We start from the raw sequence: 15,366 nt of genomic DNA, 5'->3' as shown, positions 1-15,366 counted from the left end.
TTTTTGTACTTTATTAAATTATCTTTTAGTTTATCTTTTCTGTTTATTTTATTTAATTTTTTCTATTTTTTTTTATTCTCGTGCAAAATTTACCATTGGTGCAAATTCGTCTTCGTGCAATTTTGTGCCCTCGAGCAAATTTGACTTCGTGCAATTTTGTGCACTCGTGCAATTTTGTCTTCGTGCAATTTAGACCCGTTCCCACATATATATATATATACATATAATAAAACCCAAAACATCATATTCAACAACTAATTTTGTAATGTTTTACACAAATTTACTTTTTTAAGAAATAAACAGTAAAAAACTAAAGATTTGAACACTATGCAACCTTGATACAACTATTTTATTCTAACTTTAACATTTTTAAAGCACACATTTTTTATTAAAAAAAATTAAATTAAATTTTGAAAAGTTTACTGAAAGCAACAAAGGTTTAAAAGGCAAGAAAAGTAAGACTGAAAAAAAAAGTTTGCAAAAAACACAGTCAGTTTTATATATAATCTTCGAATTAAGTAATGCTTCTTTTGAAAGCTTTTGACACTTAAAAATATTTAAAACTTTAATACTGCTGAAGCACGGCACTCCTTAAAAAAATATTATTAGTAAAAATAATTAAAATAATCGTTGAACAAAAAATTCAATATTAATTTCCTACTATAAAAATGCAATGGGAATTGTAAAGTAAAAGTATTTGGCAAAAGTATTGCTTTTTTATTAGAATAAAAACAAATAAATAACGTAAAAAATTCATCATTTAGTCGAAATATGATAAAACTCATTAGAAGCAATACAAGGAAAAATACAAAGGTAAGTCTTTGGTTCAAATAAAAAAGTTTTACAGATTCAAAATGAAAAATGAGTAAGTGACAAAATTATGTAGTTTGAACTGTTGTAAAAAAAAGCAAAGCATAAACAGCTTTGAAACACAATAAAATAAATGCGACAAATAATTAAGTAAGAAGGAATGTAATCATGATACCAGCTGAAAATCGTTAAATTTTCCGATCATCAAAGCGACCGGGTCAATGGATTCTTGCCTGTAAAAAATTGTTTGCATTAATAAATATATTAAAGTTCAATGTGTAATGTTGCCTAATAGGATTTTATCTAAGTATAGATTTAAAATGTATACTTTAGAGCAATTAAAAAACAAAAAAAAGTATACAAAAAAGAGTGAGCTTTGAAAACTGATAGACGTTTTTTATGTTTGCAAATAATCCTTATATTAAAAAGTGAATAATAAATATTTATACTAACTTTTTAGTATATATTATTTTATATTGTTAGCTATTTCAACACAATTAAACTTAATTATTTTAATTTATTAACTATTAACTTAACAATAAACGAACAGTTTTCGCTGTTCATCCATGAATTGTACTACTTCGTTTCTTTGTTCGATCACATCAAGAAGTTCCTTCAGTAATTCTTGCTCCTCCGAGCTCATTGTTTCTGTGATAAAATATTTGCTTCATAGGTAAAAAATATATTTTTGAAAAAAAAGTAAAAATTGTCGCATCAAAGAACTGGGTAAATAATACAATACTTTTATTATAAAACAAAGTTGTCTTATATAACAAGTAAAGTACGTTTGATTAAGCAGAAAATGTTGCTTAAAATGCAAACAAACTCTAATTTTGAACAATATTATAACTAATATAAAAAAGTGTGATTTAACTAAAATAATGAGGTAATAATTAATATAAATATTTTACTTGAATTTGGAACGTTTTGTATATTTCTAATTTTTTGCTCCACTCTTTCTTGCTTATCTCGAAGCTGAAGTTCTCTTTGACTATTGAAAAATTATTAAAAAAATTAAATTTTTAATTTAACAAGTAAAATTGTGCATCTTAAATGTAAATAAACTAAATATTTGCATACTTGGCCGTAAAAAATAGTTATACAACTGTTAACACAATTTTAATTTTAAACAAGAAAAAAATAGGTATAACGAAATTTTAGTGGCGGATAAATTAAACTTATTGAAATTCAAAAATCTTACTGGGCCGCTAGTTCTTTTTCAAATAACAAAAGTTGATTTTTCTGCTGAACAACTTCAAACCAATCTGCGTATATTTTCGAGTCATCTCTATCTTCAGGATCTGTACATGATTTAAATACTTAATAGTTTTAAGTTTTTGTAAATTTATATTTTACGGATTTTGCTTTATTTCATTATTTAAAACTATTGAGTGGAAAAACCAAAGAACAGCTAAAGTTATATATTCCGTTCAATTGCTTGTAGTCAAAATTATTTTATGAGATAAAGTTTGTATATAAAAATATAACACTAGATTACTCAAAAAAAAAGAAACAGTTTATTTTCGAAGACTTGTATTTGGATATATTTTAAGGAATAACTTAAAATATTAGTTAGAAGAGATATATTAGAACTAAGACTCAAAACTTTTTTAATAAATCTTTAAAATATTACTCTGACTGATATATAGTTTGAACGTTTTTAACAAAATCTAATACTGTACTTGGACATTCTATTTGCATAATTTAATCATTTATTTTTGATCAGTTAATAATGTTTCAACTGTCATTGTTTTAAACTTGCCGACAATCTTATTAAAACAAAAGTCTTTTAAACAATAAATTGAATGAATAACAAGTCAATATTATAAACTGACCAATTTCTTCGCCTCTGATATACTTTTCAATTTTAACTCCTTCATCCTCAAGTTCTCGATATTTCGATTCCAACTCGTCCATTTGATTTTGAATGTACTGAAATTGTTCTTTATATTATAAGTCTTTAAATGGGCTTTATATTCAAACATAATAAGTACCTAATGTTTAGTAAGTTCCGAAAAATAGAGCAGTAACAAAATTTATAACTGTTTTTTCTACATAACGCTATCAAAGATCGAGCTCACTTAATGACTAAAGTGACTAAAGAGCTCACTTAATGACTGCAAACAATGTATTTTAAGGCAAGGGTTAATAACTATATATATTAATATTTAAGAGTGTTCTCACGGAGCTTAGGTGTAATGTTAACACTTCATCAAAACACATGTAAAAATTATTTACTTTTTTTAACTACAATATAAACACAAGTTGAAATTACCTGGTGTTTTTCAAGTTTCATTCTCTCCTCAAACTTGGCCTGCTTCTTGGCAGCTTGCTCGGCTTTCCTTCTCATCTTCGCTTCTAAATTATCATCTACCGAGTTGTTACGAGAAATTTCCAAGTCTGAATGTAAATTTTCTATCAAAACTGAAAATAGAGTGGTTTGTAACCATTGGAAGTTAGTTACAGTTTTTAAAGGCTTAAAACGCAACACAAAATTAGTTTTTAAAGGTGGATATTTTAAAAATGTTTGTTTACGTTTTCTATCAAAACTAAAATCATTTAAAAATTTTTTACTACAGGTATTAACAGCTTAAAACATTTTTTTTGGAAAAGTAAGTTATATAAACATAAGTACGTTCATTTTGGGCCACACTCCTACTTATTGGAACTTCACCACGCAAAACTGCCCATTCCATTTCTGAAATAAATATTTAAAAAAATAAACAAAGTAACATTTAATTATTTAAATGCAAAACTTGATCCAGAATGTCCGAGAATAAAATACAATCAACACAAGTATCTAACAAATCGTTGGCATTTCACTTTTTTACTGCGGTTGTATTAAAGACATTATGATAATTTAGTTTAAAAACAAAGTTATTTCTGTAAAAATCATGATCAATTTTGCTTTGCAATCAGTCAAACTAAAACACTTTATGGTTGCTTTAAAACTTAAAGACACGTTACGCTAACCATTATAACAACAAATATATAACTTGAGCTTTTATATGTAAATGAATTATAAACTTAAAACATTTTCTTAAAATTATCAAACCTGATTGATCAGTTGATTTAAACGATGAATTTCTAGAAATTTCTTGAACTTCCTTATCATTTATAAACTGGCGTTCGTTGGAATATTTCTCTGTGTAAGTAATTGGTATTAGAAGTAAATTCAACAAAAAGTTAGTTATTTAATTTAAAGATTAATAAGAGTTCAAGTAAATACTTTATTTATACTTATAACCCTAACAATACTTTGGTGTATTTATTGAAGTGCCTAACTGCTACTTTAAAAGCCTAAGTTTAAACTAAAATGCCAAAATTCTTTGAGAAATTTCATCCAAGTTTTCTGAACTTCTTCAAGGTTTTCAAAAGTATAAGTTTTAAGTCTATTTTTTAATAAAAAATAAAGTTTAAGGTAAAAAATAGCCTTAAATAGTATAACAACATTAAAAAGATAATTAAAGCTACTTAAGATGTGTTTTATAATGAAAACATTTTTGATGATGACAAAATATTTTTACCTATATGATAGATTTTTTGTGTCAAATAAAAATTTTACTACTTTAATGAAAACATTGTTTAAAATTCCAGGTTTCTTAGTGATTTTTGTTCAAAATTCCAGATATTTCAGTAACTTTTCAAAATTTCTCAAATTCCAGGATTTTTTTGGCTAAATTGTCAAACTCCAGGTTTTTCTAGGTTTTTTGGCAACCCTGTATAATGTATTTTCAGGTAGTTATGGTTATAAAATAAACTAGTAAATTACGCTTTAAACAAATGTTGTCAGTGTTGTTTACAGTAAAAAAATAGTGTCTAGAGATTATTATTAATGAGTTTTGTTTGTGTTATCTTTTAACTTCTTGGTTGTACTAATAAACTAATAGTTATAAAAATATGTTTTTTAATCAGCAAAACGTTCAAACTTTTTTGCCGGAACCTCTTCTTCTTCTCGACTGCCGAGTAATGCTTCTTCTTCTTCTTCTTCTTACCACTACTACCTCCCATGATCTCCAGAGTCTCCGGAGACAGGGACACCTTCTTCTTCGCTTTCTGCTTCTTTTTGTGGATCTGCACCTCGTCCAATGTCCGCTCCACTTTTCAAATAAAACAAGCTTTATAGAGATTTGCAACATGATGAGCTTGTTAAATGTATTTAACAAAAGGAGTATATTGAAAACAGTTTTCGTTTACAGTGAAAATAAAAAACAGGGATTTAATTTTTGTATAAATGAAAATTGTTTAAAGAAAAACAAAACATAGTTGGTACTTTTTTTAGCTTGCACAAATGTATATTGAAAGTCGTTTAATACATTTCTCAAGTTAAAGTATATTTTTGGTGATGTTGAATATGTAAAAAAAACCTGAACTTTTATAATGTAATGACTACTTTTTATACGTCCAAATTTTACTTTTTTAAAATGTAAATTGACTGTAAATATCATTGTTTTGAGTTTATTGCCTTAAAACTTGATTCAGCCATTTTTCTTTTCTTTTTTTAAATTATCTTTAATAAACTAGAATATAACTAAAAAGAACTAAAACACACACATATATATATACATACCACAGATGTTCTTGTGCTAAAACTTTATTTCAACTAACGGCGTTAATTCTCCAGGATTTAACGCCTTTTAACGTTACATCTTATATATATATATAAGTAAAAAAATTGATCTATTTTTATATAGTAGCCTAAACTATACAATAAAACCCATAAGTTTATTAATTAAATTTATGCAGTTTAATATGTTTAATATTGAAAATATTGACAGAACAAAAATTAAACGCCAATGATTAATTAAAGAAAAGAGAATGATAATTTTTTTTATATAATCAGCAATTGAAAAATGCAAAAATTTTTCAGCAACATCAATTTCAGTTACTGAAAACTTAAAAACAATAAACAAAAACTGTAAAATATTTGTACTGATCTGACATATTCAACTAAATTTTTTCAGAGATGTGTATACTAAAAAATTGTGTATGTACTCTAAAGAACATTTTAGATTTTATTAGACAACTGTTATTTTTTATTTATAACCTATAAAAATTGGATTATTGCATGACCTAAGTACTTGATTTGAAACACTTAATCACTTTTAATGCAGTCCAATAACAGTTTCATCTATAACAATAAACATTAATTTAGATAAAAATAATTAACTAACAAGTGCCGTTGTAGTTTGTGTTGTCAAACTTTTCTTCATTGTAACTTGGTTCACCTTGAACTGATTGATCAACTATCAAAAAAAAATAAAAATATTAAAAAAAAACTATTGTCGTTCCAATTTAATTGTTGTTTAAATGTTATTAACTTTATCTTTTAAACTTAGTCACCTGCTTTAAGCAACACTTGTTAGAACAGTTGAAACAAATTATTTAAATTTTGAATTAAAATGCGAAAAAAGTAAAGAAACAATTCAACTTGATATAACAACAAGTAAATTATTAAAATAAACTTACAAGAGTAGTCATAATTTTTAGAATCAAAATCAACAGTTGCTTGCTGTTTCAATTTTTCCGACTTCCTCTTCTTTTTCTTGGCTTTCCTCTGTGGAGTTGGAGATTTTCTGGTAAGAAGTTCTCCGTTGAAAGACTCGTTCAGAACTTCAGTGTCTGAAAAAATATTGAAAAATATTAAATATTATTTAAATTATCTAAGAAACTTATTTGAAATAGTAAGTGAAATTTATGAGCTAAATAGATGCATAGAACAATTAGTGCTTATAATTGATAATATTAAATTTAGAAAATTGAATACAGGGTTGTCTAAGGTTTTTTGTTTTTATTTTCAGGTTTTCTGAATTTATTCCAGGTTAAAAAAAAAAGTTTTTTGGTTGATTTCTAACAGAAAAATAAATTTAATTTAAACTGCTTTAAATAGTATAAACCATAAAAGATACAGTAACGCTGGTTTAAATGCTTTCTTTTTATAAAAAAAAACATTTTTAATGATACAAAACAAAATTTTATATTAATAGATTTTCGTATCTAATCTAAACTTCATTACTTTACATTTATAATAAAATTAAAGTTCCAGGTTTTTCGAGGTTATTTTATGACCTCTGTTCAAAATTTCAGGTATTTCCAGGCTTTCAGATTTTTTGCAACCCTGTATATATCAATATAATCTAAATAGCTTTTTTCAGTAAATACAATGTGAAAAGCAGTAAAAAACCAAATGCACATATAATAACTTAAATAATTACCGTTATAATGGTCAGTCTCCAAAACTGCGTTTGACCTATTTCTTTTCCTCATATTCACAAAACGGTCTCTCATTTCCTGATAGTTTTTTTAGTTTATAAGATACTGTTGTTTTTCAGTTGAGTTTTAAAGCTTTGAAATGTTGTACACTACATGACATTGTTCGTAAAAAAAGTAGCTCGTAATACTAAAAAGTAAAACAAATAATTTGTTTACAAAAAAAAAAAACACTTACGTTAACTTCTTCTTTTGTTTTAGTGGAATTAGATGTAGATTGTAAATCTTGCATGGTTGTTGTTGGTGAGTACGCTTCCAAATGAGGTACCTGAATAAAAATGTTATTAAACTAAGATGCGTACAAAACTTTTTACTGTTGAACTTGATTTAGAATAAAACTTAAATAGAAGACAAGAGTTAAATAAAAGTCATAATTTTGCACAAACTAAAAGTATTTAAAATCAGAAAGTATCAACTATTTGCTTGCTAATTAAATTTCAATTAGTTGAGTACGTATAAGCAACTAAAGTACCTATTGATAATTCTGTGTTATTAATAAAATGAAAACTGTTAAAAAATATCAATTTTGTTAAAATAATTTAATTATGTAATTTATACAAATATTTAATCAAAAACCTTAGGAAGTTCAGGCAAGGCTCTGGTGCGCGGCTTCGGGGTCGGGGGCAGCAACCTGCCTGACTGTGACATCATATTTCCTGAGTGTGACGTCATATTTCCTGACTGTGACGTCATATTTTCAAACAATTGCGACGCGGCGCTGGAACCCATCGTGTGTCCGAGATTATCTGTTTTTTTTTACAGGTAAGCATTTTGTTTCGATTTTATAAAGTTTATATTGTATTTTATTGACGACGATTATAAATTTTCTAAATAAGAAAAAGATGTCTTGTTTAACATTTTGAGTGAATTAAAAATATCATTTTAGTGTTTGTATCATAAATAGAATTATATTATTTAGAAAAAGATGTCCATTTATTAATAAAAAAAGGCAGATCACCCACTATAAATAAGAGTTCATTAAACTGGTACAGTTTAAATATCAAATACACTAAATTGTTGAAATTTAAAAAAAATGTTGGCCATAAAACTTACCTCCTGATATCGTCATGGGAGAAAAGAACTTGGAATCGTCATCTGTGACATCATCAAGCAAGATGAGAGGCGCGTTGTGATTGGTCGAAGTTTGGCGGGGTTTTGGGGTGGGGGCGGCGGGTGTGAAGAACTCCTCCAGGTTCGAGTTGTCATTAGCAACCGTTGGAGTGAGAGGTTGAGATGTTTCCGGGTTTTCAATGTGGCTTGATAGAAAAAAATATTTTTGAAAAATATAAATATTTTTTGTACAAAATTTTATTCCGAAGAGACTATCTGAACTTAGTTTTAAACTTACCTTTACAAAACTAAAACACACTCCTTACTTTAAAAATCATTACAACAAAAATTAATCAAAAAACAAACGGCTCACCCGTTATCTGTTTCTTGCAAGTTACCTCCAACGACAGAAGTATCGAACTTTATCTTCAAGTCGACACTGTTTTAACGTAAAAAAATAAAAATAAACTAAAACAATAATTCAAAAGTTTTTACCAACCTCTTTCTAGTTGAACCGTTAGTGGACTTAAGAATGCTTCCGCCGTTCGAGCTGGTTCTGCTCTTGCGATTCCTTGTTCGGTCCACTTCATCAACTGTTTGTTAAACTTATAATTAAATTTTCTACAGACAGTTGTTCAAATACTTTTTTATAGTTATAACAGCTTATAATAGCTTTTGAAAGTAAAAAGTTCAAAGCACAACTTTCATATCCAATTAAAATGTTTATTGTAACTAAATTACTAACTTATTAATATTATATAAAATAAATACAAATTACTGACAAATTTTACATAACTTTATACTAAATCATTTATAATATATTAAAAATGATCATAGCTCGTTTAAAAAAATAATTAACCTAAATTACTCAGAAAAAATAATAGTTTATCATATACTTCATAAAATTTTCGTATAAAAGAAAAAGAAACGAACAGTTTTCAAGTTTGGAGGTCCATACTGACGTGTCATCAGTAAAGAGACCGTTGTAAGCCTTGTTGCCGTTCTTCAGAGAGTTCCTCTTCCTCTTCAGTGTTGAAGTGTCGCTGCTGCTCCTCTTCAGGCTCCTCCTCTTGTTGCTGTCGCTACTGGCAACCTGGGGTGCAAGGTTGTCATGGAAACCGCGCTGCTTGACCAGCACCCGAGCCCTCCTGTCGGCGAGCGACTGCTTAACTTTGATGTGCAGGTCGTACGATGAAGACCTGGTGAGGTAGAAAAATTTCAACTTTAATTTATATTCCAGTATTTATTACGAATTATATCAAACTTTTCTAATTATATTTTAAAATACATTTTAAAGTAAATTACGTAAAACTGAATAACATAATTTAAAAAAAAAATGTTTGGAACAACAAAACTTTTTCAGGAGGAAAAAAAAAATATTAGTCCTTGTTAAGTAGTTACTATCAAAAACAAGTTAAGAATTTTTTAATTTTGTTTGTAAAAATAAACAAACTAACGAAGCATTTGATGAGGCGTCTGATAGCTTTTCATTTGTTTCAACAATATTTTCACTGATAACTGGAAGCACTCTGTTATCACTTTGGTTGTTTTCTGAAAATAACTCTTTATTTACAAAGGCTAAAAGCTATTTTCAATCACTAGTTTTTTTAAAAGTGCATCTATGCGCAGTGCATTGAAATATATCTGACAAAGGTTATATTCTATAAAAATTTTTGTTTAAATTACACATCTATGACCTTTCTTAATAAAATTTACTACATTTCAAACCAATTGATATCTTTAAAAAATAATGACAGTAGTTTGTTTAAAATATTGTTTGTCTGATAATCAAGTGTACACAGAGCTTCTCAGACAATAATTTGCCAAGTAAAGTTTTTCGAAACTTGTAAACATTTATATATATTAATAAATGAAAAAAAATTCAAAATTTAAAATTAATCGTTTGCTAATAGATATCCTAGCGAAACAAGTTCACTGGAATATATAGTAACAAATTTTCACTCTTTCTTTATTTAACTAACATATGTTTCTGTGTGTTAACACACTTCAACGGAGCTCTGTAAAAAATAAATATTGTAAGGAAAGAATATAAGCTTAAGTATGTATTATATATGTGTGTTTAATAAAGATAAGCATAATACTATAAATTAAAAGTTAATAATTGATACAATACATGATATTAAACTCGACTGTAATAAAACTATATAATATTTGTAAAGATTAAATCTTATATATTTGTAATAATTTTGTGCATTAGAATCGCTTGGACTTGCATTTAAGTAGTTATATTTTTATTCGTAAATTTAATTTGTATTTTACTTTATTTTTATAATTATTTAGATTTAATCATTACAAACATTATATAGTTTTATAACAGTCGAACTTAATATCATATTTGTATCTATTATTAACTACTAATGTACAGTAAATATACTTACCTTTAGTAAAACACATATACACCTACTTTAGCTTCTATTCTTCTCTCATAGTTTTTATATCTTTACAGAGCTCCGTTGAAGTGTGTTAATCTATTAACACACAGAAGCATATGTTAGTTTATAAAAGAAAGAGTACTGTGAAAATTTGTCTAAATTAAATGTTAAATAAAATAAAATTGTATAACTAAAGTTCAAAACAACTGATTTTCATTATACGTAACAGCTATTTTCAATCGCTAGTTTTTTTTCTAAAGTGCATCTATGCGCAGTGCATAGAAATATATTTAACAAGGTTATATTCTATAAAAAAAAATTGTTTAAATACACATCTATGACATTTCTTAATAAGGTTTACTCTATTTTAAACCAACTGATATCTTTAAAAAATAGTGACAGTAATTTGCGCAGTGCATAGAAATAATTTTGTTACAACAAAAATTTGTTGAAATAAAAGTACAACACGTTTTTATTGTGTTTTATAGATTTGTTCAAATTACATTTTTATGAAACTTCTTGATAAACTTTACGATACTTTAAACCAGTTAGTATAATTCAAAAATAATGACAGTAATTTGTATAATATAAGACGTTTGATAACTAACAGAGCTTCTCAGAAAGTTATTTGCTAAGTATAGTTTTTCGAAACTTGGAAAAAATGATAAATATATAAAATATGTTATAAACATTTTATGCTAAGAAATCTAACCACTTTTAGGTTGGTCGACTTCAGTTACGTCATAGTCGAAAGAAATAAGATCTTTTTCTGTGTTCGGAAAAGGTGACTTCTGTATGAAATTATACGATACTTAAAACAAAATAAACATAGGTAATTTTGACAATATAATTAATAAACCAACTATAACCGTTTAATAAAACAAAAGTTTTAATAATAAAAAGTTAAACACTAAAGTTTCAAACATTTTTACTCATAAAACACTTATAAAACATTATCATCAAATTTATAAAATATTACGAAAAATACTAAAAGTTTTAAACATTAGAAATTTTTATTTTCAATACCTCTTGATCGTTGAGAACAGTCGTGTATCTGTCAAGAAGATCTTGAGTGTCTTCATCAAGCTCAGTCAGCGGAGAATAATCTTCCATGTTCTGAAAATGAGAATTAAATAACATCTACAACATTGAACAAACTTTATCATATTGACATGAATATTTTCCTAAAACTTTTAGTGCTAAAACTGTGCTTTAAAGAGTCATTAAAAACATAATTTTAAATTTAAATATTTTCGATTTGATATTGTAATAAATTTCTGTTAATACCTAAATGAAAAGTTTGAAAGTACTTGATGTTATATATATTCAAGTACGCATATTAAAAAATCAAGTTTTGACTTATACAACATTTTCATTTTAACACAAAAAAAGTAGATAATGATCACCATTTTTAATTTTTTTAAATATTATCAAGTTAACAGAAGAACTTAAAATAAAGTATTGTAAACATATGTTTTGTAATAAGTAGTAACATACCTGTTCATTTTCGCTGAGTTCCGAGTCACTTTCGTAATTTTCAGAATCTAACAAATATTGTTTTTTTGTAAAAGTTTATTGAAATAACTTATAATGTAGTTAAACTAAGAGAAGTTTTCCTATTTTAAATATCAAAAAATAAAAATTACAAATTAAGTTATAAAATGTTTTACATAAACTTTATTTTTTTACTGTAAAAATTAAATCTTTGAGCTTAAAAGTTTTTTTTTTACTTAAAATTTTTTAAAGTAAACGTTAGCTTTAATGGTTTCATAAACATCAATACAGAAATAACGCAATAGGGGTTTAAATCCTAAAGGTGCAGACAAATAGTCCAGTCATAAAATAAGAATAACCTTTTTAGTATGCAAACTTGATCATGTAAAAACAATTGTTACAAATTATCAAGCCCAAATTCAAGGTGGCCACTAGTTTTTTATTTTAGAAATTTCTTCAAGCATTTGAAAGTACAAGTTTTCTTGTCTATTTTTGTATAAAAATAAATTTGAAATAAAAACTGTTTTAAGTAGTATCGAAATGCTGGAAAGATAATTTAAGGGCATTGGAAGTCCACCCTGTTTTTTACAAGTTGATCCTATTTTGTACAGTTTTATCGTTGTATCTAAGCTATCAAGTATTTTTAACCGCTTAAAATATTCTAATCAATTTTCTAGATATAAGCAATAAAAGTCGGTGAGCTAGAAAAGTTCATAATAGAAGGCGCAAACAAAAAACTCAAAAAAAAGACTATTTAGCTAAAAATCTATCTTCTCCTTAACTTTTAACCAATCTTCTTCGAACTTTCAAATTAAGTCAATTTGAATCCTTTTAATATTTAAATATTTTTTAGAAAATTAAAACTTAATTTTTTATTTAATCTAATGTTTTCAATATTTCAAAACTTTAACGTTTAAAGTATTTTAAAGTTTTAAAGAAATATTTCCTAAAATTTGAGGCTTTTAGTTAAAAAATGAAGGAGAAGATAAATTTTTAATGAAATTTTAAATTAAAGAGAAAATAAATTGCAGTCAATACGTTTGTATCGGAAACTTTTTACACTAAAACTTAACAAAACTGTTGAGTTTTAGAAAAACTGACGTGCAGTCTGTACTTTAGGCTTTCAAATGAAATTCAATGTTAGTTTTTGTAAAAATGATGTTCCTCCCCCTTATTCCCTTTTTGTTGCTTTAAATGTGTCTCATTTAAAAAAAATCTAAATAACACTCAAAAAAAACTACTGTATATAATTTATATTTTGTATCTGATATAAATTTTATTATTCAAAATGTAAAAATTGTTGAAATTACAACATTTTCGTGTTTTTTTCTAAAAATATCAAAATCTAAAATTTTTGCCTAAAATTTAAATTCCAGGTTTTTCCAGGATTCCAGATTAATGGCCACCTTGCACATTTAGTATTAGTAAATACTTACTAAATAATTATTGATTTAAATAAAAAAAAAACAAAATAATAAACAGACTTCATTACAAAAGTACGTTTGATAAAAAATAACTTACTTTTGACACTTTTTTTTAGTCAACACAACAGTAAAACATAAAGTTAATTCATAAGCAACGAAAAAAAATTCAGCATAAATATGATTCGGCTTAAAATAATAAAAAAATAAATCAAGAATCGTGCAAGAAACCATAAAAGAAAAAAACAAACAACGAAAAAAATCACAAACAATAAAAATAAATAAAAATCATTCCAGCACCTTCCAAGGAACAGCCATAAAATCCGCTTTCAATCGGATAACTCGAACAATTCTTCAAAATCCCAGACACATTATCTCCGCACGATGGCAGCATTTCCCGCGCGTAATGTTTTTTCCGCTTGAGGGAATTGTGGGGATGAACCCCGTCGTGTAATGACGTCAGGTCGTCGACCCGGAAGCTCCTTGGCAGGCTGAGGGTGTTGGGCAGCATGGAGACGTCGTCGTTGTTGCTAGGTGACGTGGGTTCGAGGGTCAATGTGCGGATTTTTGTGTTTTTCTGGGCCGACTTGGCTGCGTTGAGGCGGCGATGGAACTCGACTGTGGTTCCGTCAGAAATATTTCAAGTAATAAAAATACAAATTAAAATATCATAAAATATTTTTGAGGTTTTTCATTAATTAAAAAAACAAATTTACATAGAATTTTTTAAGAGGTTTTTTTAAACATTTCAAAACAATTATAAAAAATCAGCAACTAAGATAAAAAGGTTATCAATAGAGTATTTTTGCATAATATATAAGCTTAAAGCGACACTTATTTAAAACTGTTACTTATTTAAATCCATATTATTACAAACTTTAATAACATTCTTAAACTTAAACAAGAACAAAATGTTAAAAACATAAAAAAAAAAATTCTGACGTAAATATTAAACTGTACACGAAATAAAATAAGTTTAAAGTTTGAAACTTTTCCTTTTAGATTATTTAAGTACATATTCTTTATAGATAAATACTAGATATTTTTATTTTCTCACTAAAATAGCTCTTTTTTTATCAAAAAATTTAGAAAAAAGTATTAAGAATTTAATGAAGAAACTTTTTATTAAACATCAGAAATAAATGTAAACAGCATTGAAATTTTAGAACAAAAAAAGTTTGGTGTTAAATATTTACATTACCAATTATTAAATGTTTGGTTTTTATTAAATATAATTGTTAAATAAAAGTAAATTTTAAAATAACAAACACTCTATTAACATCACACCTTTGATATACAAACATTTATTAAAAAACTCTTTTATTAGACTTCAAAGAGTTGAGAATGAACTAATGAACTTGGGAACAATGAAAAAAAAACTAACATTTGTCAACATTTACTTTAACATTGTCCTTAGTTTTAAAACTATCAAACATGATTAAGTGTTAGTAAAAACCAACGCATAATTCCTAAACGAACCTAGTCTTTTGGTTTAAACGTATTATTGAAGCAAACTAATAATTAATAACTATAAAATGATTAAAATTTGTAATTAAACAACTGAGGGTTAGTTAAATTGTTTATTTTACAATGCTTAGTTTATTTACGCTATAAACTTTTTTATAGCTTTAAAATTAAGTTGATTAAGCTAAAAATGATTATTACTAGTAGAACAATTAAAGAACAGATTTAAAAAGTGTAACTTAAAGATACTTACTTACCTTTATTTATACTAAATTTTAGTTTATTTACTTTGTGCTTTTAAAGTAGCTTTTAATTAAAATAAACATTTTTACTTAGAAAACTTTTTATCAATACTACTTTTAAGAGAATTTTCTTTTTGGTTTGTAATCATTATCAACTATCTTTACTTAACAACTCCTTATTTTGAATATGCCATTAAAAGTTGTTAAGTTTTTTTAATGTAT

The 15,366-nt window shown here is 26.1% G+C and overlaps 1 protein-coding gene across 3 annotated transcripts in view; it reads right to left on the bottom strand.

Moving 5' to 3' along the window:
- Positions 1 to 681: 681 nt before the first annotated feature.
- LOC145832010 (uncharacterized) overlaps positions 682 to 15,366 on the bottom strand; it is a 45,565-nt gene continuing 30,880 nt past the window's right edge. For all 3 annotated transcript variants that reach the window (XM_082939374.1, XM_082939376.1, XM_082939375.1), the window contains 22 exons: positions 12,021 to 12,067; positions 11,550 to 11,639; positions 11,236 to 11,314; positions 9,588 to 9,681; positions 9,064 to 9,329; positions 8,630 to 8,723; positions 8,504 to 8,569; positions 8,134 to 8,336; positions 7,657 to 7,826; positions 7,259 to 7,348; positions 7,026 to 7,101; positions 6,280 to 6,432; positions 5,985 to 6,056; positions 4,740 to 4,910; positions 3,866 to 3,955; positions 3,446 to 3,508; positions 3,086 to 3,210; positions 2,646 to 2,742; positions 2,012 to 2,111; positions 1,722 to 1,801; positions 1,359 to 1,458; positions 682 to 1,043 (listed from right to left, as the gene is read on the bottom strand). In XM_082939374.1, the coding sequence (XP_082795500.1) occupies positions 977 to 1,043; positions 1,359 to 1,458; positions 1,722 to 1,801; positions 2,012 to 2,111; positions 2,646 to 2,742; positions 3,086 to 3,210; positions 3,446 to 3,508; positions 3,866 to 3,955; positions 4,740 to 4,910; positions 5,985 to 6,056; positions 6,280 to 6,432; positions 7,026 to 7,101; positions 7,259 to 7,348; positions 7,657 to 7,826; positions 8,134 to 8,336; positions 8,504 to 8,569; positions 8,630 to 8,723; positions 9,064 to 9,329; positions 9,588 to 9,681; positions 11,236 to 11,314; positions 11,550 to 11,639; positions 12,021 to 12,067 (2,393 nt within the window). In that variant the 3' untranslated portion in view covers positions 682 to 976. The remainder of the gene's footprint in view (positions 1,044 to 1,358; positions 1,459 to 1,721; positions 1,802 to 2,011; positions 2,112 to 2,645; positions 2,743 to 3,085; positions 3,211 to 3,445; positions 3,509 to 3,865; positions 3,956 to 4,739; positions 4,911 to 5,984; positions 6,057 to 6,279; positions 6,433 to 7,025; positions 7,102 to 7,258; positions 7,349 to 7,656; positions 7,827 to 8,133; positions 8,337 to 8,503; positions 8,570 to 8,629; positions 8,724 to 9,063; positions 9,330 to 9,587; positions 9,682 to 11,235; positions 11,315 to 11,549; positions 11,640 to 12,020; positions 12,068 to 15,366) is intronic.

The sequence above is a fragment of the Thalia democratica genome, chromosome 3 (genome assembly GCF_965202585.1).
Source record: "Thalia democratica chromosome 3, ktThaDemo2.hap1.1, whole genome shotgun sequence".
Classification (NCBI taxonomy): domain Eukaryota; kingdom Metazoa; phylum Chordata; class Thaliacea; order Salpida; family Salpidae; genus Thalia; species Thalia democratica.
The sequence above is the reverse complement of the archived record's forward strand: the minus strand, read 5'-3'. Positions and strand labels throughout refer to the sequence as shown.